Below are 26872 nucleotides of genomic sequence, written 5' to 3'. Positions count from 1 at the left end.
TGCTTGGGTTGTATTTCGGACCAGAAGCCTTCTTCCTCTTTTTGTTAGCTTCAACAATATTTGCTCCCATTATTGTTGAATTTTCACGGCCTCTCCTTTCAGCAGCTTTATTGTCCTCTTCGATTCTCAACCGAACAATGAGATCTTCAAGGGACATTTCCTTTCGTTTGTGTTTCAAATAATTTTTGAAGTCCTTCCACAACGGAGGCAACTTCTCAATCATTGCTGCTACTTGGAATGCTTCGTTGATGACAAGACCTTCAGCAAGTAGATCATGAATAATCACTTGCAATTCCTGGACTTGGGTAATAACAGACTTGCTATCTACCATTTTGTAGTCCAAAAATTTTGCGGCAACGAATTTCTTCATCCCGGCATCTTCAGTTTTATATTTCTTTTCAAGCGCATTCCACAATTCTTTTGACGTCTCCACGCTACTGTATACATTATACAGATTATCATCCAGTCCGCTAAGAATATAATTCTTGCATAAAAAATCAGAATGCTTCCACGCTTCAATCACGAGAAAGCGTTCATTCTCTGGAGTTTTATCTGGCAGATCAGGAACATCTTCCTTGATGAACTTCTGTAGACATAACGTAGTTAGATAGAAGAACATCTTCTGCTGCCAGCGCTTGAAATCAATCCCGAATTTTTTTTTGGGTTTTTCTGTCGGTACCAACGCCGGTGTTCGGCTTGTCGATGCGTTGGCAGTTACCATCGGAACAGCTTGGTTTTCGCTTTCAGTCATCATTTTTTCTGTAAAAGAATGACACAAACAAACGTTTAATACACGTTTTCAAACTGGAGTAAAAATCACGTAGATTTTAATATCCAACAAAACGCCACGAAGGCTTAACTCTCCAAAACGGGAGTACACAAACCACAAAGGTTTTAGTTTGTAGAATAATAAGAATAACACAAATACAGAAATAAATATTAAATTCCTTAAGATTATTATCCCCGTCAATATTGCTGTATTTGTAAATAATAATTCTGCAAAATATAAGTTAACGTAATAAAACAATAATAAATTCGAGCCCACTGAACTCACACTGTTTCCTTAAGAAATTTAATCCCCTCCTAGTACCCAAGGTAATGGATTATTTCCTCCCAGGATAGAACGAATAATACACTGGTGTAGCGGTACTTCAAACCCCAGTGTTTCAGCGAACACAAAGTTCGGTAGCAAATCACACTTACAGTTGCTTTGTTTGAAGTTAAAAACAATGCAGAACGAAGGAGTATAAACTCATAAAATCGTATGGAAATGCTGAGAGGAAGGAGTGGAATGTATAGCCAATTTGTTGAGCGAATTGTGTGTTGTGTGTTGAGTGTCTTTCTTCAACATCTGCTGCACATATATATAGCAGCCAATGTTGAAGAAGACCAAACGTCCACCCTCCATGGTGGAGCAAGCATTAGCTTGTTTGTGGAGCAAGCACTTCATGTTTGTGGAACAAGTACATTCATGGTGGGAAGAGCATTAGGCGGCTGCCAAATCAATCGATCATTTGACCAAATCCAAATCCGAATCCGAATCCGAATCCGAATCCGAATTCGTAGCCGTAGCCGTAGCCGTAGCCGAAGCCGAGCCGAGCGAGCGACGACGACGACGGCGCGAGGCTTGCTTTCTTCTTAACTCTTTAAGAGCTACAAGAAGAGCAATTATATATATACCCACCAAAAATGTCTTCCTCTTCCAATATGGGACATTGTCTCGTTGTGAAGAGGGGGAAACTTAAAATTTTACTCAAAATTTTATTTTCCCTCCATTTTCCATTCACCCTCATTTTAAGAATATTTCATCTTAAAAACAAAACCTCAACATTTATCTCACATAAGCATAAACATATTTGCAAAGTGTAGATTTTGTTGGTAATATTTTTTGGAACCCAAAATTATTGCATTGTGTGTTGGACATCATTTGCACAAGTTATATCTTTTCTTTTACACCTAAGAGGCCAAGACTTTTTTGCCTATAAAAGGGAAGACCATTAGTTCATTTTACACACACCAACAAGACTTGAGTCTTCATTTCTTGTTTCTTCCTTTCTTCCTTTACTAAGAGTGTTTTGTATAAGAGTTAAGTGTCGAGAAGCACTTGTGTGAACCCTTTCTTTGGAGTGATCTTGTAAAGTTATTCTCTTAGGGTATTTGAGATTAATTAGAGTATTTACTCTAATTTTGTACTCTCTTTTATACTCTTATTGGTATAGTAAAAGTTTTCCTCTCCGCTTGTGGACGTAGGTCACTTTGACCGAACCACGTTAAATTTGTGTCTTCTTTATATGCTTTAATTGCCGTTGTTATCAACTTCCATTGTCTTTGTTATTGTCATTATACCATTGTTTGACTAAATTTTGCACTACTCAGATTCCCGATCCTAACAAATTAGTATCAGAGTCGGATATAACCGGGTTAGTTTCAATAGCCAAAATGACACTAACAAAGACCTATGTTGAGAAATTTGACCGAAATACAAACTTTGAAATGTGGCAATTAAATATAGAAGTTATCCTAATTCAGGATGGCTTAGACTTGACGTTGTAAGGAAAGGAGAAGAAGCCGAATAAAATAACGGGCGAGGAGTTTGCCATCATAGATAAAAAGGCAAAATGAGGTATCATTTTAAATCTCTCAAATGAGGTTTTACGTGAAGTTTCTGTAGAAACCACAACCAAAGGCATGTGAAAAAAATTAAAAATCTTATATATGAAGAGGACAGTGAAAAATAGACTTTACCTGAAGCAGAAACTTTATACAATTCGTATGGGTGAAAGTACTTCTATTCTCTCTCATCTTGACACCTTTGATTCCATTCTTATAGATTTGAATAATATAGATGCTGAAATTAAAGAAGAGGATCAAGCCGTGTTACTGCTTTGTTCTCTACCCCCATCTTTTAAACATATAAGAGATACTATACTTTATGTAAAGGATAATATCTCTTATAAGTATATTAAATATATCTTAAAATCAAAAGAACAGATAGATAGTAATATTACAGGAAAATCTAGTAGAACTCAAGCGGAAGTTGGCTTGTTTCTTAGGGGCAAATCCGACTCCATATCCAGATATAATAATTTAGAGTATCGCTATTGTCATAAGAAATGTCACATTATCTTTGAATGCTATAAGCTGAAAAATAAAGAAAAGCATAAAGAAAGAAAAAATGCGCATAAAAATACTGACACCGCCGAAGTTAGTGTAGCAACTGATGAGATTGAGGGAACTATATTTTTAGCAACTGAAACTAGTTTCAGATTAGACAATGAGTGAATTTTAGATTCGGGTTGTTCTTATCATATGTGTCCCAATCGGAATTTATTTACCACATATGAATCTATTGGAGGTGGAGTTGTCTTGATGGACAACAATGCTGCCTGCAAAGTTTTTGGAAAAGGTACAGTCCGAATCAAAATGCACGATGGTATGGTGAGAATTCTCACCGATGTTAGACATGTTCCTGACTTGAAGAAAAATCTCATCTCTTTGGACACTCTAGAATCTCTTGGGTGCAAGTACACAAGTGAAGGTGGAGTTCTGAAAGTTTCTCATGACGCTCTTATGATCATGAAAGCACACAAATCTGGTTCGTTGTATACTTTATTGGGCTCCATTGTTATAGGCCCTATTACAGTTTCGGTATCAGACAACTTGTCTGATTTTGATGGCATTAAGTTTTGACATGTGCCCATTGGGGCTTTTGCGGAGAGGGTGGAGCAAATTTACTATATCATCCAAAATTAGGCCAAGGTGGAGATTTATAATATGACCAATATTTTGGCTAATGGAGTCCATCTCACATAAACATAAGTATATTTGCAAAGTGTAGACTTTGTTGGCAATATTCTTTGGGACCCAAAAATATTGCATTGTGTGGTGGACATCATTTGCACAAGTTGTATCTTTTCTTTTATACCTAAGAGGCCAAGACATTTTTGCCTATAAGAGGGAAGGCCATTAGTTCATATTACACACACCAACAAGACTTGAGTCTTCATTTCTTGTTTTTTCCTTTCTTCCTTTACTAAGAGTGTTTTGTATGAGAGTTAAGTGTTGGGAAACACTTGTGTGAACCCTTTCTATGGAGTAATCTTGTGAGGTTATTCTCTTAGGGTATTTGAGATTAATTATAGTATTTACTCTAATTTTGTATTCTCTTTTGTACTCTTATTGGTATAGTGAAATTGCTCCTCTCCGCTTGTGGACATAGGTCACTTTGACTGAACCGCGTTAAATTTATGTGTTCTTTATATGCTTTAATTGCCGTTGTTATCAACTTTCATTGTCTTTGTTATTGTCATTATACCATTGTTTGGCTAAATTCTGCACTACCCGAATTTTCGATCCTAACATATATTAATGACTCAGGAGTTCACACCTTCATAAATAATGATATAATGTATGGCCAAACATTCATTCATACAAATTGCTCAGACTATATTCAAGCGTTAGAGAAATTCACACTTCCAATCTTTTTATTTTGTTTTCTAAGCAAACAATTAGACTGTTAATATTTAGTTAGATCTTTCCTAATCCCACATATGAGTTACTAACCTTTTCCTTAGCTCAATGATTTTCCACCTACACAAGCAATAGTCTAACATTCAAGAAAACGCATTAAATTTCAGAGCTACTATAAATGACTTGCATCCAAACTGCACCATTTGATGACATCAATACAATCTTTGACTATTTAATCAAACTAACCTCTCATTGAAATGCTCACCTGCACTAAAATCCAACAATTGGAAGTTTTACAGGTGTTTTCATTGACTTTAAACTTTCCAATTAAAAAAAAAAAAGCAGCCCGTGCAGTGTGCGCAAGGTATTTCGTGTTCACGCAGGATTCAGGAAGGATCACACCATAAGGGATGTGATGTAGACAGCCTAAACTAAGCATTAATGGTTACTTTCATGACTCAAACTCGTGACATATAAGCACAAAGATAACTTTACTAAACAAACTTTACTAAACTTTCCAATAAAAAGGAATTAAAACTAAAACGATAATTAGATAAAGATTGAATACTAGTAGTTGTCTCTTTTCAACCACTTTCCTATAAAGGGATTTAGTAAAGGGCATTTGATTAGATCCTTCTTGATGATAAAATATACGTTTCGGTGAACCACTTTTCTTATGATGTGTCAACTAAGTCCTCGTTTGGCCACACCAATTAAACAAATAATTATTTTGCCAATTCAATTCTGTTCACTAATCTTTTCATCCAACTTAAAATAATTAGACTTTTAGACTTAGCCATTAGTTGTTTGTCTCTTTCTAAGCTCCTTCGATTATACAAATTTTATAATATTTCTGTTATGTTAAAGTACGTAGCATATAAACCATTTCAAATTTGTTGGAAAGTTAATTTATATTGATAAGAGTCTTCCTTCTGACTTTTTACGGTTGCTTATGAGACGTCATTATCATTTATGATTAATTATTAATTGTTAACAATTAAATATAAGAATTAAATAATCGCATCAGCACACCCTTGTGTTTAAAATATGGTCAATAGAAAAGGAAAACAGCCAGCAAATGCATACTTTGTCAACGTTTTGGCCAATTCCTAGAATTTAGAGCCCTGAAAAAGTAAACCAACTCAGCTACCTCTACAGCTATATGCCGGTAATACATAAATATATCATGATTTAAACTTAACAGGTTTTAAATTCTAATTCTTCGAAAATAAGGGTTCAAGATGTAAATTTAATACTTTTTTTTAAATGTTTTTCACGTATATATCTATACTACAGTTTATGTTGAAAATAATGAGCTTCAAAGAACTCGCTTTCAATCCTCTAGGTCCGCCTCTATTAGTAAAAAATGGCAGTCCGGTGTACTAAGCTCCCGCTATACTCGGCGTCTGGGAAATGGCCGGTCCACAAGGGTCTATTGTACGCAATCTTACCCTGCATTTCTGCAAGAGGCTTTTTCCACGTACATAAAATTACACCTTCACAAGGTTATGGAGTGATGTCCTTCATAATAATTTGGTTTAGATGAGGGGTAAGTTTGTCATTTCCTGCATTAATACCCCCCAGAAAAGAGCTTAAAATACCGGGAAAATCAACTACTCCCCTTTTGAAAGTGTCAGCACGAAAATCATATACCAAATCCAAGAAAGAAAGCTTTTCAACTACAATGCTCAAGATAAGGCAAAACACAGCTTCTAAATTTCAAACTCATTTCAATTCCATCCAAATTAGAAAATGGCTGCCACTTCTTGGCTCTCAATGATTCTTTATCTCTTCGTTTTCATTCTTTCTATTATTCCAAAATCTTCTTGCCAATCATTATCACCTCAAAATGTTGAAACTTTCTACCCTTTTCCTTTGCCAAATATTCTCCCTCCTCCTATTCCACCCGTTCAACGGCCACCACTATCTCCGCCTCCGCTTCTGCTTCCACCCCCTACACCGCCATCGGACACGCCTATGCTGCCGCCTTCTGTGTTAGCATCAGATTCACCATCAAAGAAAGCTGTTGGAACAGCTATTGGTGTAACTGCTGCTAGCAGTATTGTTTTATCTGCCCTTTTCTTCTTCTTCTTGGTTAGGTACTCGAGGCGTAGAAGAAAGCAACGAGAAAATGGCGCGAGTATTGATCCACGGGGTACTGGTGCTACCCCTGTGGTTGCCCAAGATCAATTCTTGAAATTTGAAGGAAATCTTAAAGGGGTAATAGTAGATGAAAATGGATTGGATGTGCTTTATTGGAGGAAACTAGAAAGTGGAGAAGTTAAAGAAAGTTTCAAGAAAAAACAAGTCTTTGCTAATGCCTTAAAAGATGAAGAAGAAGAGAAGAGAATGATCAGTAGAGGAGGTGGTGGTAGGAGGAAATCAGAGCATCCAATCCAAGAATTGCCTCTGCTTAGAGGCAAATCTTCAACATCTCAAAGTCCTTCTTGGCTAGAACTAGAAAATAAACAACCAAGACCTTCTGATGGCATAGTTTTTAAGCCTATGGAGAAACAAGATTCTTCTAGCCAACTCGAGTCACGAGCTCCGCCTCCAACTCCTTCACCGCCGCCACCACCACCACCATTGCCTGTGACAACGATTCAAAAGGCGCCTAATCCTCCACCTCCACCGCCATCAGCGATAAGGAAAGGCCCTCCACTACCCCCCCCACCTATTAATCCTAGTGGCTTGACTAAGACTTCATCATCAGGTGAAGGCACTTCTGGTAGTGGAAATGATAAAGTGAAACTGAAGCCATTGCATTGGGATAAATTGAATGCTAATGTTGATCATTCAATGGTCTGGGACAAACTCGACCGTGGTTCCTTCAAGTAAAGATCTCTCAACTCTCCTTTTTCCTACTAATTTCCTCAACAAGTATATGTTCCACTATCTAATTTGTACTGAGTCCTTGTTTACCTTTTTATGCAGATTTGATGGAGATCTTATGGAGGCTTTATTTGGATATGTTGCTACAAATAAGAAGTCTCCGGGAAGAGAAAGAAGATCATTGAGTCCAAGAGAAGAAATATCAGGTCCACCATCTCAGATATTCATTCTTGAAACTAGGAAATCCCAAAACATAGCAATTGTACTCAGGTCCCTTGGTGTTACTCGCAAAGAGATTATCGATGCACTTATCGATGGACAAGGTCTAAGTGTTGAGACTCTAGAGAAACTTAGCAGAATATCCCCAACAAAAGAAGAAGAATCAGAAATTCTTTCATTTGAAGGAGACCCCACAAGACTAGCTGATGCTGAATCTTTCCTCTTCCACATCCTCAAAGCTGTTCCATCCGCCTTTACTCGTTTTAATGCCATGCTTTTTAGAGCAAATTATGGGGCAGAAATTCTGCACCAGAAAGAGTACTTGCAAACACTGGAATTGGCTTGCAAGGAGCTTAAAACTCAAAGATTATTCTTGAAACTTTTGGAAGCCATTCTAAAGGCGGGGAATAGAATGAATGCTGGAACTTCTAGAGGGAATGCACAAGCATTTAAGCTTACTGCTCTCAAGAAGCTCTCTGATGTGAAAAGTATGGATGGTAAGACCACATTGCTTCACTTTGTTGTGCAAGAAGTAGTCAGGGCAGAGGGCAAACGTTGTGTGCTAAATCGTAATCAGAGTTTGAGGCGTAGCAATAGCCAGAGTAGTGGGAGCAGCGCCATCCCAACCTCAAAGAATTCTACTGAAAATGATGAGACAGAGAAGGAGTACATGATGCTTGGTTTACCAGTGGTCGGCGGCCTAAGTTCTGAGTTCAGTAATGTAAAGAAATCAGCTGCAATAGACTATGACTCGGTCTCTAAGACGTGCTCGATGTTAACAGCTCAAACATCAGAAATCAGGAGGCATTTAGCACAATGTGGCAGTGATAAAGGGCTATTTGGAAAAGAGATGAAAAAATTTCTGGATGCTGTTGATAAAGAAATAAAAGCAGTAAGAGAAGAACAAGATAGAGTGATGGAACTTGTAAAGAAAACAACAGATTATTATCAAGCAGGAGCTTCAGATGATAAAGGGTGGCAACCACTTCAACTATTTGCCATAGTTAAGGATTTCCTAGAAATGGTTGATCAAGTTTGTGTAGAAATTACAAGAAACATGCAGAAAAAGAAACCCCTTGTGGCTGTTACAGGATCATCATCACCGGGAATGGCGAATAGTAGGGCTGTTAGATTCCCAAAATTGCCTGCTAATTTCTTATCAGACATTTCAAAGAGCAGTTCTTCTTCTGATTCTAGTGATGATTCATGAATACCAGAAAAACAAATCAGAAGGGATCAAGCTCTGTACATAGAGAGGAAACTATAAAAGTATTTGAAGTGTACACAGATTTGTTTCACTAATGATTTCAACTCTGAGATTCTTTTCCAAGTGTTTCATGATTACGCGAAATGAATTTCAATTTTTTTTTCCTTATCCACAAATATTCTTCTCCCAAGATTATCCAGCTGGAATCTCTTATGCAGATGTTGAAATTAAAAATATCTGAAGTAGAGGGGTGTGTTACTCTATTGCCATTAAGTGCACAAAGTTGCACCATTAGTGTTGTCAAAGGCGCGCTTAAGCTCTGAAGCGAGGCTCAAAACATGTTGAGCGCTTCCCCAGCGCTTAGCGGGCGCTTCGGTGTCATCATCAAGGCTCTAAGGCATACTTTTCCTTGCCAATGAGCGTAATCCTGAAGAGGCGACACTAAGCAATTACTATTTCACTTTATCGTAATTTTTTTTCCATTTCTTTGTCCATATATTTGTTATTCACGCTTATAATTGTTAGTCTTTGACTATACATAACTATTAGTATTTCTTCTCCATTTGCGCCTTTCTTCGTTAAACCCCACACTTTATTTGCGCTTTGCGCTTAAAGCACCAACAGACCTTAGAGTTTTTTTGCGCGTTTTGCCTTTGATAACACTGGTATCATAAACCTTCTAAATCAACCATTCATGTGTTTTTAAGGAAGTTGAAGTACATCCACCTAATGAACAAGACTGGCAAATCAGCACTTTCAATATGCAAATAGTTATATAGAATATTTAAGGCTTCTGTCATAAGTACAAAATTGTATGTGTTAGAGTGTCCTACATTAGTTGAGCAAATGGGTTGTGATCTCCTTAAATGGTCTTGGATAATCCTCATCTCACGAGCTAACTTTTGCATATTGAGTTCCAAATTCATTTTCTTGATATGGTATCAGAGTCAAAACCATCCCTATTCTTGGTTTACCCAATGTCAACCACCATGGAATATCTCCATGCACCAAATGTCCGGTCCTTGGGTGTGCAAGGGAGGGAGGTGTTAGAGTATCCACATCGGTTTTATGGGTTCTTGTCTCCTTATATGGTCTTGGACAACTCTCACCTCATGAGACATCTTTTGAGGTTGAGTTCGGCCAAGGTCCATTTTCTTAACAATATGCATCTAAGAAGGTAACATTCAATGCACAGGCGATAAGTCGCTTTATCACACATTTGTTCTTGCTTGAATAGAAAAGGTAACAATTGTTTTATCACACTTCTGTTCTTGCTTGAGTAGAAAGGTAACAATGAATGCACAGACGAGAAATAATAGTTTGGATATTCGTATTTCTATAAAATCCTAATCATCAATATACAGAAACAGGAACTCCCACCTAGGGAAACCTTTTTCATTCCAGAATTGTTTTATCAAGTTGGTTGTGTTCATCATATGTTAGGCAAGCATATTCTTGACTATTGTACAGACTTCCTTATGGTTTAGACCATTTGGCATGAAAACCAAGGGTATCTATTTGACCTCTTTACCACTAGCCAGACGACTCTTCTCTTCTTCGACCTGCTCAAGCAATACTTGCAACTCTGCTTCTGTTAAGCTCTCTAATCTTTTCTGCAAGTCGAGAAAAGTTAAGGCTCAACCCCACAGAACAATCACAGAAAAACTTGTTATTAATTAAAGGATGAGCACAAGTATGAGAATGATGGAAATAATCACTTTAAACTCTCAGGTGACACCGATTTTAAATTAATCAATACGCATAAAAAAAGGTAGGAGACAACTATACAACCCCATTATGCTGTTCCATCTTCCCTCAATATGATACAATCTAGTTGAGGACGATGTGAGCAGCTGAAGAATTACCAAGAGTTCTAGAATGAATCAATTTGGTGGAACAAATGCTACATTTTATAGGGATAGTTCAGGTAATGTTCCTCTACTAGAAAGTCTTAGACTTAACCCCCTTCAGAAAATACAAAAAATCACCGAACTTAAATTCAAAACACAGAAAAAGATAACAGCTGCAAGACTAGTAAATTGACTAAAGAATCATTTTTCCTTTGTCTTTTTAATTAAATGGTAAACATAAGAAAATAAACTAAAATATATGGTTATATTTGGTGTGACATTTTCTAACTAAGTAGAGCTTAGGAGCGTCCACTGTAATGTTTAACCGTGGTGCATCTGATGAATATGTTTCTTTAAACACTGTTCAGCAAATAGAAGACATGTCATTCTTAAGATGTGAAACAGAAAGAATGTTAATCAAAGTTACTGTACCTCCATGACTTTGCTTTCATAGTCTCGTAATTGTTGAGCATATGTCATTTCCTTGTTTGAAACCCGGAAGATATATGTTGATATCCATCCAACTGTTAGACCCAAAACCAGGACTAATTGAACTACATTTCCAGCTTGTAAAGGGTCAAATCCCAAGAACTGCATAAGATGTTCGGATCAGAATTATTACAAACAAGAGTATATATTACAGGAACACATCCCTTCCAAAAAGCATTGGTGAAAAGATAGAAATATATGAGAGAGAAAAATGGATTATCACAAATCAGTTCACATAAAACACCATAAATATACACCTTAGATAAGATAGATTTTCACTTGGATAGGGAACACATCATATATCAGTAATAACAAGGGAAAGTACCTACGGACTATCTTTATCACCCAAGTAACTTTTCACAAAGTAGAAAAGCATTTAGTTTCAATTAAAAAAGAAGAACGATATGTGTAAAAAGACATTGAAGATGTGTAAGAAAAACTGTAGTACCTCTAATCCACTCTTTAAGCCATACCCTAGAAGGGTAACTCCAACGCCAATCAATATAACATCCTTTCTCGTATAGCCAAATGGTGTCTGCATTAGCATCAAATTTTTGAAATGACAAAACACAAAAAGGACATACTTCTAAACAGCAGTTAACAACAGTTCCAGAATTCAAAAGCATAATCACGATATGGAAAACAAATGTTCTTGGTTTCAGCATATTAAGCAACCTAAAACAATTTGTTGGTAACAGAAGTTCAAGTAACAAAAACTCCCGCACTTCAAAACAAATAAAAGCTCGCACAAGTGGTTCTGTTTTGCTAACATTAGATTAAGCAACTTTCTCCTCTCTGAGCTGAAAAACTCTAAATGATAAGTCAAAATAAAGGACATTGCTAAATGATAATGATAGAAATTTCTACATCATTGAAGGGGTAATAAAGAAAAACATATGAATTTTCTCCCGGCTGATGATGCAAGAATCAGAACAGCAGATTCATATGCATAATACAGAAACGCAAAATTCAAACTCTAAACATGCCTTATTCTGGCCAAGAGCTTCATCGCTACTGTCACTCGGTTTTGAGCTGGCTCTGGTGATTATAAGTGGAACTTTCTTCAAGCCCATGTTGTAGGATACATTCCTCAGGGAAGGGGAAATTCCTACTCTGAGATGTCTTTGGGAGTTAGTTATTTCTGCAAGCAGGACAAAAGTATAACAAGCAATTTCTTAATCAAACAATTGAAACTCGAATATCAAAGTTGAACTAAATGTTCCTCCACAACTCCATCAGACATAGACTTCCAACACTGTTTAAAAATAAAAATTATACGACAAACATCAACAAAATGCAAGATCGTGATAAGGAATTTGTTTAACGTGAATTTGTTGAAAACACTCACGTTATTGGGAATTGGGATAAACTCTTTTTCATTGATTAAAATTTTATGTACACTTTTTATAGGTATATATATAGCATCATTTACAATTATAATATAAACTGACGAATATATGAGCCCATTCTGAACTGCTCTAAATTCATGTAAAGTAGCCTAACAAATATAAACACATCAGATTTAGGAGAAAAAATAAACCTCTCCTCTCATTCCTCCCCACATAGATATTAACTTGAAGCTAAAAACTTCTTTTTCACTTGATAAACTTCTCTCTTCAGTAAAGAAGCAATCTTGGATAAGGAACATACAATACTCTTTAGTTCTACAACAATAGCTACCGATTCTACAAGATCACAAATGCTACTATATAATATTTCCAAAGGCTTTTAAGCATGTAAGGCAATTCAGATAGAAAAGTGACTGAGCAAAAGCAATCAAATTTTATTTTGATCAATTAGCCTTTGTTAAATTTAACTCTCCTATGCGAGTTTCCCAAAGCATAGTTAGTCCAAACCCATATAAAGAAGTAGAGTTGAGGTATGTTGACCACCAAAATTAAAAAAGAATCTTCTAAAAGTAAGAGAATTTATATAGTCAATCTCAACTAGTTAGGGATTGAGTTGTAGTTGATTGATTGAATGATCAGGAACACACTTAAGTGTACTAGTTATGGGTTCATCCGAATCAATAGCTTTGGCTCAAACCCTATACATATGTGCTACAAAGATCCACTAAATAAGTACAAATAATAGATTTCAAACCTAGTTAATCAAATGGGCTGCGGTAGAATTTCGAACTCGAACCCATAAACCCATCCTGATAACATACATTTGTTAAATATATGAAAAGGCCTTATATGAATTTTCACAGTCCATGTCGCTCTATTTAAGTCGGATGGACCATTTTTAAGTAAGAAGAACTGTGGAAAATGAGAATGACTCACCTGGTCTCATTATTGGTTCCATCAACGGAAAAGAAGAAATACCCATCAAAGAAGAAGCTCTAGTTTTGCATAAAAGGCTGTTATATACACCAGTATACGCTGTGGAACCCATTGTCAAGTTTACCTCTACTACTGGAGAGTTGAGCTGAAATGTTTTCCTATGAATGAATTAGAGAAGAAAGAGGGAACCAATTAAGTTATTTTGAGAATTGAGACTTGAGTGGCTCAAAGTGGAGCAGCCGAGCAACAGTTTTAACCGCTTGTTATCCTCTAATTAGTTAAATATCTTCTGTTTTTTTGGGTCCATGATCTGGGTCGGGTCATGGATTGTCGGGTGGGTGGACGCAATAAATGGATTGGGTTTGGCAAATGAAATTTGGTACTAGGAGTTTTTTTTCTTCCTCTTAGTATTTCTAATCAAAATATAATAGTTTTTCCGAGTTAATACCCTAAAATCCCCCTAAACTATCAAGTTTTTGTCAGTTTCCAACTTAAACTATTCGAGTCCCCAAAATCCCCCAAACTATATTGTCCTTCATATTAAACACCCCCCCCCTCCCCCCACATTGCATTCTTAGAGGTGCGTCTAGTACACGCTCCTAATTGTCTAAAAAACGTGTCATGTAGCGCTACACGTGGCTATTTAACTCAGCCTAAAACTCGTCTAAACTATCATTTTTTTATAAGTTACCTACTTAAACTATCTGGTGTCCCGAAAAATCCCCTTGAACTATATTCCCCTATATATTAAAACCTCATGTTGGACTTTTAAAGGTACATTAGTCTAATTATATTAACTTATGGTTTATACAAAGTTTTTTTACATAGTTTATTCATGATATATTACTCTCGAATGGTTGATTAATTCTAGGAGTTTTGCCCAAAATAATATCTAATGTACTGTGTTAATTGTAGGTTTAATTGTGATTATGCTTTATGCTAGACTCCAATTGATAAGTCTTTATTTGTATTCACTTTGTAGCACAATTAAAATATAAATAAAGGCATATAGTGTTGTATTTCTTAAAAGTCATCTTATATTACGTAAAAAAGATTACACAAAATAAAATTTTACAAATAAAAAATCAGTTGCCCAATAATTATATTCTCTAATTTCAAATTACCTAAAGAAGGTTCAAGAGATTCAACTTTATTCTTTACAAGATGTTGAATTTAGTAAGAAGATTTAAATTGGTATTCTTTCAACAATATGTGTAAGACATGAAAGAAGACTAAAACAAGAAAGAGAGTAAATAATTTCCGAGAAAACAAGAGAGGGAGAAATTTTTCTAGAGGAAACTCATATGGAGAGCTGAAGAAAAAAGATTAAAAATGAAGAAGAAGGTGAATAACAAAGAAGAAAGGTGAAAAAAATAAGGCAGATGGATATAACTGAAATAAGGAGAATATTTATTAAAAAATATAAATTTGAAAGAGGGTTAGGCTAATTAGCCATTATTTTCTGTTAGGTAGCCATTTTGATGGTATTTTTCAGTTACCACGCGCTCCCAAGTGAGTATCTACACATGTTATGCAAGGTCGCGACAAGAGATTTTTAATACAAGCGGCAATATAGTTCAAGGGGATTTTGGAGACACCGAATATCTTAAGTAGAAAACTGACAAAAATGTAATAATTTAAGGAGGTTTAGGATATTAATTCTTCTATTTTTTCTTCCACTAGTCTATTGTAGTTGTCAATATTAGTGACTCCTATACACTTTTGACTCATTACTTTAAGATTTTATGATAATATAGAAACGTTATACTATTTTTTTTTCTGTGCAAGAAGGCTCTGTTAACAATTATTGATATAGACAAGTGTTTTTAAAAGACATTTTTGAGGCGAGTTCAGGAGCGAGGCACACCAAAAATGGCCTGAGGCGATGGTGGGAGGCGGAAGTTTTAAGAGGCATACGCCGGCAATTCGGGGCGTACGCTCTGGTATTGAGGCGCGTTTTTGAAGTGAGACGTAAGTCCAAGAGACTTTTTCAAATTAAAACAAAATTTGTTGAATAAGTCCTTATTATAATACTCAAATTCTCAAAAAATCAGTTTCTAATTACTCAAAAGTTTTAAAAAGGAACTGAAATATTAAATTTAAAAGTCAATTTCTTTTTAATTGCTAGAAGCCCTTATTTATGGTCTTTCCCGATTCTTTATTTTGTCCGCTAGTTTGCTACTATCTCCCAAAGACAATGAAAATTCAATTTTTTTTTGCAAATACAAAGAAAACTTCATTCTCCTCCATAGCAGCAAGTTCAAATTTCAAAATTGTAGGTTAGTCATCCTTTTTGTTTCTCCATGTAGAACACTTTATTTTTTCAACTCAAGTTACTTGTGCTTGTAGGTAACGAATAATGAATTATTTTGACTAGTTTTTTTGTGGGGATGGAGCACATTTGTATATAATTTTCACTTATTTATAGTTTTCTTCAATTTTTATGTAAGTTTACCTATTTAAATATATTTATTGTAATTATATTATTTCATAAAATATTAAAAATTAAATACCCATGAGACTTACGCTCTGTGCCTCGGGGTTTACGGCTCGCTTTACCCCATGCCTTTTAAAACATTGATAAAGATTATCAATAAAATATCTCTCTCTCTCTCTTTACTTTCCATTCATCATTTTACCGTTCAATCGATTATTTTAGCTATGAAGTGTGGTAGTATGACAGTAACGTGAAAATTTTCTTTTAGAACCAAATTCACTTGACATAAGAGATACTACTACTTAGAAATATATTTACTTTGAGAGTAAAGTTAGCAAAGACTGATTTATGAATTCATAAACTTTTTTCTTCGGCTTTGTTCAAGCACAAGTCAGCCACTAGATCATGAATTTGCAAGTATTTCAACTTGCCATTAGTAGGCTACTAGAAATTATATCCTTCAAGTAACTTTCTACTACCTCCTCCAATCTTCTCTCATCGCTACATTGAACGAACCCTTCGGCCATCCAGAGTAACATCAATCGGGGTACTCTAGTTTTTGCATCCTCTCGAAGTACTCCCATAGATAGAAGACAATGTCTTAATGAACTGGTAAATACAGTAACTTAATTTAATTGCCAAGCTGCTCTCATTTTCAACTACACCAACATGGGACTTCAAATTATTTGCAACTTCACACCATTCCGAGCCAGTTCCTTTTCTTTGCAATGATTGCGCCAATCAAGACAACTGTAAGAGGCAGTCCGTAACAATATTGTGCAACTTGTAGTCGAATGCTCGGAGTTCAGGGGGCACGTTTCCTTTTCAAATACTTCTGCAACAATTTCCAACTCTCATCCCTACTCATGAATTGAAGACTAAGGATCATTATGTCTGTTACGCGGCGCCTTCCTGAAATTCCTTGGAAGGGCGACGTAAGGCTAAGCAACCGATGTCAGTACAGTTGCTATGCGTAAACCGAGGTCCTCGCCGTATGCTAGACTAGATTGTCAGTGCCGTACGGGAAAATCAATGTCGTGAGCAATTGAGCAGCGGAAAATGAGCAATTGATGATGAAAGCTGATGATTGTATTGATGATGATGAAAGCTATTACAAGATGCAATGCGGTGTCGGGGGGAGAGACACCAGTACAGAGAATTGTTTGAATGCTTGAATGTTTGAATGCTTTGGTCCCCCTTAATAATGCTTAAAAAAAAAACCAAAGTTACATGAGTTGACCTAAGAAAGCTGTAGAAGCACACTGAAAATGAATGAAGTAAAACTACTCTATAATTACAATGAAAAGGACTTAGTCTTCTATGGAAGCAAGTCCGATGGAAGTAACTTTGTCTTGAGCATCAGGGTCTGCGCGCGCATTGCTGTGGGCGCGCGCGGCACTATTTGGATCTGCCAGCGGCAGGGCGCTGGTGCTTGGCATTGGGTCTGCGCCCGCGGCATTGTCGGTGCACGCGACGCTGATGGCATTCGCCAGCCGCTGGGCGCTGGCACTGATTATCGGTGGGGCGACAGAGGCGCATGCTCGCTTGTCACTTGGCGCTGCCGAGACCACGGGGCCGACCGTGGCGCTAGGCGTTGGGAGGCTTGCCGGGATGCCACGGGACGCGTCCAAGGGGTCATGGGTCGATGATGGAAAGCAGCCCATGACATTCTCCCCCACCTGAGTTGGCGACGTCCTCGGAGCCTTACTTGCCGGATGATAATGATTGGTCAGGCTCTTATTGGCTGGGAGGTCTGTTCCCCTCGGTATTGTGAGATGTCTTCTGAATGATCTTCCATGCATTTCTGAAATGGCCTGAGGCGGCTGACATGGAAGACTGGATGGATTTTCCACCAGGCTGGTGTGTTCAGCTTGTATGTGGATTTCCCGATGCGCCTTTCAATGGAAAAAGGCCCGATGTAGCTTTGCAATAGGCGAGGATCTTGGGTCCTCTTTGCAAATAAGTTCCGCCTCGGGGTTCTTACCATCACTTTGTCCCCTGCTTGATGTTGGGCAAAGCGACGGTTTTGTTCGGCATACCTCGTTGCCCTCTCTTGGGCTTTGACAAGATAGCTCCGCACTATCTTCAAAGTTTGCTCCCATTCTGTCGAGAAACTGGCAGCTCGATGAGATGATGGCATGTTTGGTGCATTCACATTTTGTGGGAGTAGCGGTTGCTGTCCGGTAACAATTTCAAAAGCGCTTTTGTTTGTATGGGCGCACTTTTGTGAATTGAAACATAGCTGAGCAGCATCCAGAAGCTTCACCCAATGTGTTTGTGACCCAGTTGCAAATTGGCGGAGATATTCCTCCAGCATGTCATTGAACCGGTCTGATTGATCATATGTTTACTGATGATGATGGTTTGAGTTGTAACTCAATTTGGATCTGAGGCAACTGAAGAGTTGGGTCCAAAACTTGCTAGTGAAGCGTGGGTCACAGTCACTAATGATGTTGCTGGGCATACCCCAATGTTTGACAACATGAGAGAAGAAGAGTCGAGCTGTATCTTCTGCCGATATATTCTGTGGGGCTGCGATGAAGGTAGCATACTTGGAAAATTGGTCTACTACCACCATGATGGTTGCATGATTTCCGACCTTGGGTAATCCTGTGATGAAATTCAGGGAGATGCTTTCCCAAGGTCTCTGTGGGACAGGTAGCGGCTCCAAGAGTCCCGCTTGTGCTGAGTGATCCGACTTGTCCTTTTGGAATGCTTGACAAGTCTTCACACAATGAGGGACGCCATGAGCTGTTGGACCTCGATGATGTGATGTCTGTTTGAGGATGTTGAGGGCAGCCGGAACCATGGGTTCAGGTCTATTGGTTCCCTTCTTAAGCTGCATGGCCGTGATGTTTCTAGCGGCCATCTTCTTGGATATGCATGGTATGGTGTGGGGTTTGGCCCCGTTGTCTCCCATCATTAGGAGCATGTTGGCATATGGTAACGGGATGGTGTTGGTCTGCCTGAGGAATTCCAATCCCACTATCAGTTCGAAGTCATCGATGATAGCTATGTGTAGGTCGAATATTCCCTTGTATGGGCCAAGCTTGATTGACACTTCTTTGGCTATTCCACTCACTTGCTGAGATGGAGAGTTAATAGCCTTGACACGACCCTTGCATTTTTGCACTGCTAGACCGAAGCGTTGAACCTGAGTTGAGGCCAGGTAGTTGTGGCTAGCACCTGTGTCTATCAATGCCCGAATAGGTCTGCCGTTTACTTTCATGTCAACGAACATTAAGGTCCTCTTTTGTGATGTGGGAGGCCTCTCGTCCGCCTTTGAATGTTTGAATGCTTTGGTCCCCCTTAATAATGCTTAAAAAAAATAAACCAAAGTTACATAAGTTGACCTAAGAAAGCTGTAGAAGCACACTGAAAATGAATGAAGTAAAACTACTCTATAATTACAATGAAAAGGACTTAGTCTTCTATGGAAGCAAGTCCGATGGAAGCAACTTTGTCTTGGCATCAGGGTCTGCGCGCGCATTGCTGTGGGCGCGCGCGGCACTATTTGGATCTGCCAGCGGCAGGGCGCTGGTGCTTGGCATTGGGTCTGCGCCCGCGGCATTGTCGGTGCACGCGACGCTGATGGCATTCGCCAGCCGCTGGGCGCTGGCACTGATTATCGGTGGGGCGACAGAGGCGCATGCTCGCTTGTCACTTGGCGCTGCTGAGACCACAGGGCCGACCGTGGCGCTAGGCGTTGGGAGGCTTGCTGGGACGCCACGGGGCGCGTCCAAGGGGTCATGGGTCGATGATGGAAAGCAGCCCATGACATGTCTCATGACTTCCTCTGCCACTTGTTCTAATCGACTTGTTAACATAATTTTGGTTCCATTTCCACCAATTGGAAACATAATCTTAACTCATCCCATGCCTCGACATCCTATATTATCCAGGATAATGAGAAATCTTTTGCCCATCAGACATTTGCGCAACATATCAGCTATATCGTCATTGGGGTGCACATGGTGCTTAACACCTGTGACTTGCCCAAAGATGTTAATTAATAGCTTTCTCAGATTATATGTTTGCGAGATAATACACCACGCTCGGATATCAAAGCGAGAAAAAATAGAAGAATCTTTGGATATCATTGTGGCCAAAGATGTCTTGCCTAGACCAGGCATGCCAACAATAGAGATAGTATCCGATTCCTCTGTTTCTCTAGTCAGTAGATGAATTAGCTTCTCAGTATCATCCTCAAACCCCACAGATTCCTCTTCAGTTATTTGAATACAGCGTCTAGGAGTTGGAGCATTTTGATTGATGTTAACGTCCTCCATCCTAATAAGCTTTGATCTATTTTCTGATTGTTCAGGTGGAAATGCTTGATGTCAGAGAGCAGTGTACCTAACATGAATAAGAGCAATGACATGGTCAATCTCCAGTAAGCAATAAAAAACCAGTGATTGTAGAGGAAGAACCATAAAGATCAGAAAAAAAGGTGCAAACAAAGGTAACACTCCAGTTAGACTTTAGACAAAGATTAGGAACTCTTAATTCTCTGACATAGATATGCAAATTGCCAGTTATTAAACTCCTCCCCCCCCCCCCCCCAAAAAAAAAAAAAAAACTCTTGGATTCTTTTCTTTAAATGTTCCTCATTTCTTATATTATCAGTACAATTCATGAAAAGCTAATCAAAAAGGAAGAAGTATTAGGATTTCTTTGACTTTTGGGAAAACTAAAAGAAAACAGAACTCAATGTGCAAGTGCATTAAAAAACCAGTTCAATAGATATGCAAATCATAGAGGTACTCCCTCTATCCTAAAAGGCTTGACTTTTTCTTTTTCTTTACATAAAAAATGTTCACATTTTTCTAATTAATAATCCAATTACACAAATTTGAGACATCACACAAAAGTGTAGTTCTTGATCATCTTATCCACATCAAAATATCAAACGGTAGATTAGTCAATTAGTAGGATTAACTCAATAACATTTTTAGTCCCTTGAAAGAATCTATATCCCCAATTTCTAGCATCACTAAGTATTTATTATCTCAATACATAATTTGCAAACTGGGAAATTTCTTGTCCACACAGATCTTAAAGATTTCCAGCCTGACAACATAAATATGAGGACGGGCCGACAGTGACCGATGCTCGAGATCTAGTGACAAGACTGTCTTTTGTCCAAGAGAGAGCAGCATCACTAACTGAAAATCTGTCCGTCTAAAAAATAACAGCTTTGACATGGGCGATTGCATATTTAGCTCTAAAAATCCAATTCCAGAAGCAAAATTATCATCAGTCTGGAATACAGCAGAAACCAGGTTGTTAGTTCTAATGTTGGATTACCTGAGCTGCTGCCCCAGTCTTTGGTAAAATAGAATGCATCCGATTTGTGAAATCAACGAATTAACCATTCAAAAATTGAAGGAGTATTCTCTTATCCATCTTCTTTGATGATGTTTATTATTGCAAAACAAGTAAAGTTTCTTTTCCTTCATTGTGGGTTGAATCTGTAGAGCCAAGACTTAATAAGAAGTGTACACTTCAATATAAAAATCCCTGGCTTTAGCTACATTATTGTGAAGCAGTTTGGAAGGTGGTATTACCTTCCCAGTTATAGGTGCAAATAGATTAGCCAAGTTCTTTTAAGTCACCGCAGTAGAAAGCTGATTGATGCTTTGAAACCACCAACCACTTGAACAAATATGGTAAGCCAGATTTCACGATCATTGCCATCTCCAAGAAACTCTAAAAGTACTCGCAATGAAGATGGAGAAGTCTATGAGGGGCCTGCTCTTAAGATAACTCAGACACAATATATTGAAGAGCTCCAAGATCTTATCTCCGGCGTAAGAGCTGAAAACATTAGGACTACATAAACAGTATGCCTCTCACATAACTTTCTAAGCTGTCACAATAGACTAACCTTGCCACCAATGGATATGATGCCAAAATTAGAAGTTACAGATGAAAAAAATCAAAATGCAATAGAAGTTAAGGTCATATGCAAAAACAAGAAGATTGACTAGTTTACCAGAGAGAGAGAAAGAAGGAGCCAAAGATTGAACGAAGAAGACACAACTGTTTACTGAAGATAAAAAGTGAGAAGAATAAGTCACAAGCGAACCTGGCGATCATGCGATGCTATCAGTAGAGTCCATGCCTGTGTTCATGGTGTTTCTTCATGAAACAAGCTTCTGCCCCACTGTATTCACTATGCCCAATTCTTTGAACTCCAGCACTTAAATGCCCCACTGTATTCACTATGCCCAATTCTTTGAACTCCAGCACTTAAACTGCAGACATAAATGCTCCAAAACATCAATAGGGGTTTAACAGCATTGTCGAATTATTATTCATAGCAAGGAATATTGCAAATGCTCAGCAGGATGTACATGACATTTCCTTCAAATGATTTAAACCCCAAAATAGACAACTCGGTCCAAATTCTTCGTGTAACCAAAATTTATAATTTGAGAAATCACTATGAGGAAGTTGAGCCCATCCTGCTATAAGCGGGTTCTTTCCTTATATTATTCGTTTCCATCAACACTCTGATTTCATTCGCATCATCCCACCTTCCAGCATCGGCATACATGTTATATAGCAAACAATAAGGGCCTGAACTCTCCGGTTCCAGGCGCATTAGCGCTTCAGCTGCTATTCGCGCAAACTCAACATTGTTGTGCACCCTACAAGCACCTAATACTGCACCCCAGACAGCCTTATCTGGCTCCACTGGCATAGTGCTAATCACTTTCATGGCCTCCTCAAGCTGTCCATCGCGGCTAACAATATCTACAAGGGAGGCAAAATGCTCAACCTCAGGTTTGATGCCAAATTCATAGTCCATTGATTTAAAATATAACCGACCTTGTTCCACTAAACCAACATGAGCACACGCATTCAGAACTGAAATGAACGTGATGCTAGTTGGCCTCACTTTAAGGCACTTCATTAATTCAAAAAGCTCTAGGGCTTCAAATGCAAAACCATGAGATGCATATCCTCCGACCATTGCATTCCATGAGATTACGTCTTTTTGAAATTTCATATTATCAAAAATTGTCCTTGCTTCATGTATTGCACCACATCTTGCGTACATAGTTATTAGGGAATTGTTTAAAGGTATATCTGGTATAACAGTCTTTGACACTAGCTGATGAATCTGCATACCCAGAAACAAAGCCACAGTTTCAGCACAAACACTTAGAAGTGAGGAGAGTGTGTGCCTATCAGGTTTCTCTCCTGCCTGTTGCATCTCCATGAAAAGCTTTATTGCTCCTTTATAGTCTGCATTTCTTTCACACCCAGAGATCATGGAATTCCAAGAAACCCGATTCTTCTGGGGCATCCTTTCAAAATAATCACGGGCCAATTCCAACTTCCCCGTCTGTGCATATCCAGAGATTATTGAATTCCATGATAGTACATCAGGATTTCGCATTTTAGAGAACAGGTTTGATGCTTCATCCATATTTGAGGCATGAACATAGCCACTAACCATTGTGTTCCATGAAAATGTATCCCTCTCCATCATCTGATCAAAAAGCTCTCTTGCAGAAACCATATCTCCGGCTTTGATATAAGCCATGATCATGGAATTCCATGATACCACATTTCTCTCAAATCTCCTATTTCTGCTAATTTCTTGACCACTACTATAAGAAGGAACTTTATCAAAAAGGCGTCTAGCATCACCAACCCTTCCTTTCTGACCATATCCAGCAATCAAAGTGTTATAAGCATGAATCAAATCTTCTTTCCCATCATTGCTTTCTCCAAATTCATAAAGAACATTTTCAGCCTCATCCAATTCCTCATTCTGGATCAAACCCGATACAAGGGCACCAAGAGAAGCTGAATCCCTCTCCGGCATTCTCTTGAAATATTCAACAGCAGTTTTCACATCCCCATTACGCAAAAATCCAGAAATAACCGCATTCCAGGACACAACATTCTTATCAGGCATACAGTTAAAAAGCTTCAGTGCTTCATTCATTTTTCCAGCTTTAGCATACCCACTAATCATCGTGTTCCAGGAAATGAAGTCTCTGCCAGGCATTTCATCGAACAATTTTCTACCTTCCTCCAAATGTCGACAGGACAGATAACCAGAAATCATTAAATTCCAGGAGACAACATCTCTCTGCGGCATTTTATCGAACAGGTATCTTGCTTTTACAATCTCACGCTGTTGCACGTACCCACTTATCATTGAGTTCCACGTAACCGTATTTCGATGCGTTAACATACCGAATAATCTTCTGGCATCCTCTACTCGACCATTTCGAATTAAATTCGTGATGTTCTTGTTCGCTCTACGTATGTCTGGAGGAGCATCAGAAATCTTGGTCGAACGACAACGTATTAGTTGACCAGAAACATATGGTGCAATGAGATGGCTTAGCTGCCTGTTTATTGCAGACCTCCTTAGGCTGCTTATATTCCGGCACCAAATTTCCATCGCCGAGACTTTTGAATGCAAACAAGTTAAAACGTTTTAGGCTATATTAGTTGTATTTGAGAGGTTATTAGATATTAAAATGTAATTTGTTACTAAATTTATTGATCTGTTTTGGTAACAATTGTCTTCAATCGTCAGAGGAAGAAGAAGAATACCTAGTGTTCAAAAACAAAGTGGGAATTGATCATTTTAACCAAACTTTGCGTCAAATTTTAAATTTGGTTGTAGAGATTATAATCTGATTTGTCTTTAATAGATAAGTCCATGAATTCTTGTTTGTTCTTGTTAGATATTACTTTAATTTGCTTTAAATGTTTGCTATGATGACCATAATTCAATTTGTACTCATTAGACATTATTATTATTATTATTATTATTATTATATATGCTACTAAATTCACTAACATGTTTCCTTTATCTCCAAACTAAAATAGTGATTGAGTCTGACTCAAGCGAATCAAAACAATCCTTTTGCGTCAATACTGTAAGGTTCGAAATAATGTATTGAGATAGAATAGATCGATAATTCTTTAGTCATTTAATCGGTTATTGAAAGAAAAAACTACATCTGCTTCCCCTATTATATAACCAGTCCCATCTATCTTAAAAAAATACTTTTGTTGTTCAAAAACAAAGTGGTAGTTGAACATGTTAACTAGACAACGGGTCAATTTTAAATTTGGTTGTCAAGATCATAATCTAATAAGTATGCATTTACTAGATACTTCATACTTGCCAAATATTATTAGATTTTATTTTAATTTGCTACTAAATACCAATGGTAAAGATCATTTATTTGTGCTTGCTGCAAATATATTGGCTAAACATGCTATAAATAGAGAACAAAGGCAAATATGTTATCATCAAACACCTACACATATTATTTTCAAGTAACTTGTCTAAAGTTAGACCAATTGTTTAGATATGGTTTACAAAGTGATGACTTTTCTTCTTACCTTCATAGTGATAGGACTTTGTAAGTCTTTTCCTCTTTAAATTGTACATGTTTTTCAAAATTTTCGATACATGAATATCGCACACTCCTCTTGATTTTACTCCAAGTTCATATAGAACTTATTGAGATTTGCCGTCGTACCCTATATTTGTGCCACCTTTTAACCTGTAGCCTATTTTTAAAAATTATTGATTTGGTAGCCAGTTGACAAAAAATTCGTAATAATATGACAATTACACCCATGATAGTATTAGCATGCTACTTTGGAGATGACCTCATTCGCATTAGCATACTGTAAAACAAGCCCTGATAAACGTAGCACCATGCTAACGTTTGGAGATGACGTTATTTTACAGTACCAGGGGTTATTCATTAGCATGCGAGATGGTGTAAAACTTCAGCCAATTACAGTAGCAGCTGAAGTTGTTTTACATTGAAGTTAAAACTTCATGCTAATTCATGCTGAAGCTATTTATCGTGCAGTCAACAGTTTTGCATGAGTTTTGTCCAAAACTTCAGTCTAAACATGCTGAAGTTATTTGGTTCATTTACTAAAATTTCAGACTAAACATGCTTAAGTTATTTAGTTTATTTGCTAAAATTTCAGACTTATCATGCTTAAGTTATTTAGTTCATTTGCTAAAACTTCAGACTAAACATGCTTAAATTATTTAGTTCATTTGCTAAAACTTCATGCCAAAACATGCTGAAGTATTGTCGTGCAGTCTATAGTTTTGTCAATAGTCCCGAAGGGAAAAATCGTCTTTTTAAAATGCTTTTAACAAAAAAATGAATACGGATGTAAACGAAAAAATAAAACGGGTATAAGTTAAAAGGGGAAGACCAAATAGGGCTATTGTATGTAGAGTAAAATATTTATGTATTTATTTATTTTAACATTTTTTTAGTGGATTGAGACATGCATAGTGGGGCAAAAGTAATAAATGAAAGACTTCCTCGTATATATGTTGCACCAACCGAAAGATAATAATTAAGTTTTTTTTTATTTTATTTAAATAAAATATGAAAATAAAATTAAAAAATACTTTAATTCTTTCAAGATAATTAAAATATATTAAAAAATATTTAACAAATATAAAAATATTCACCGCATAAATTATTATATATTAGAAAGTTATCCTAAAAATAAGAAGAAATACTTATACATTAATATCCTAAGTATTAGATTTAAAATAAATAAGGTTATTTCGGTATATACTAAATTTTGTTAAAGGCATTTTTGATAAGAAGAAAAGTCAAAATTACTTATGTTTTTGGGGAGAAACTGTAACAATCTTGACCAACCACCTCAAGTTGAAAAAAAAATTATTTTCTGGGAAAAGGACACTTTTGGCCCTAGGAGAAGCTTGGCAAAACAGACAATATTTATCCCATACATTATTTATTATTTATGGTAACTCCAGTCATATCTAATTGTTTGTTTCAAGGTTTTTTTGTGAATCAGCATAGATAAAGTTTTTATTGTATAGGGAAAAGAAAGATTTGCATGTATATATTTTATATACATTGCTCACTATGGTAAAGCCTTTATTTCATCAACTATAATTATAAATTTTAGAAATTGGCAGGTGTTTCACCAAAGATTGAAGCAAGGAATGTGAGCTATTGTTGTTGCAAGACAGATGCAGATTGTAAGGAAACTTGTGGTGCATCCCCTATCTATCGTTGTTCACTTGGTT

At 37.2% G+C, this 26872-nt stretch overlaps 3 protein-coding genes and 1 long non-coding RNA gene across 7 annotated transcripts; 2 read left to right on the top strand and 2 right to left on the bottom strand.

The window, feature by feature from the left end:
* Positions 1-6008: 6008 nt before the first annotated feature.
* LOC104108750 (formin-like protein 4) lies at positions 6009-8973 on the top strand. Its single transcript, XM_009617865.4, has 2 exons — positions 6009-7304; positions 7405-8973. The coding sequence occupies exons 1-2, from the start codon at positions 6223-6225 to the stop codon at positions 8729-8731; spliced, it is 2409 nt and encodes an 802-aa protein (XP_009616160.1). The 5' UTR covers positions 6009-6222; the 3' UTR covers positions 8732-8973.
* Positions 8974-9935: 962 nt separating this feature from the next.
* On the top strand, positions 9936-10085 carry LOC138900519 (uncharacterized). The gene is made up of 2 exons (XR_011411583.1): positions 9936-9970; positions 10016-10085. It is a non-coding gene; the product is annotated as an uncharacterized lncRNA (long non-coding RNA).
* LOC104108751 (uncharacterized) lies at positions 10037-13600 on the bottom strand. Its single transcript, XM_009617866.4, has 5 exons — positions 13353-13600; positions 12054-12208; positions 11516-11602; positions 11011-11169; positions 10037-10341 (listed from the first exon to the last, which is right to left on the bottom strand). Exons 1-5 carry the CDS (start codon positions 13462-13464, stop codon positions 10243-10245), a joined length of 612 nt encoding a protein of 203 aa, XP_009616161.1. The 5' UTR covers positions 13465-13600; the 3' UTR covers positions 10037-10242.
* A 2520-nt stretch (positions 13601-16120) lies between these two features.
* On the bottom strand, positions 16121-24441 carry LOC104108752 (pentatricopeptide repeat-containing protein At1g62260, mitochondrial). 4 transcript variants are annotated; one of them, XM_009617867.4, is made up of 4 exons: positions 21878-24441; positions 21357-21606; positions 21097-21260; positions 16121-20145 (listed from the first exon to the last, which is right to left on the bottom strand). In XM_009617867.4, exon 1 carries the CDS (start codon positions 24215-24217, stop codon positions 22235-22237), a length of 1983 nt encoding a protein of 660 aa, XP_009616162.1. In that variant the 5' UTR covers positions 24218-24441; the 3' UTR covers positions 16121-20145; positions 21097-21260; positions 21357-21606; positions 21878-22234. The 4 variants fall into 4 exon arrangements, with proteins under 4 accessions (XP_009616162.1, XP_070043589.1, XP_009616164.1 ...); XM_070187488.1 differs by having other exon boundaries at positions 21097-21606; XM_009617869.4 differs by lacking the exon at positions 21097-21260.
* Positions 24442-26872: the final 2431 nt, after the last annotated feature.

Source organism: Nicotiana tomentosiformis, chromosome 10, assembly GCF_000390325.3.
Source record: "Nicotiana tomentosiformis chromosome 10, ASM39032v3, whole genome shotgun sequence".
Lineage (NCBI taxonomy): Eukaryota > Viridiplantae > Streptophyta > Magnoliopsida > Solanales > Solanaceae > Nicotiana > Nicotiana tomentosiformis.
The sequence above is the reverse complement of the archived record's forward strand: the minus strand, read 5'-3'. Positions and strand labels throughout refer to the sequence as shown.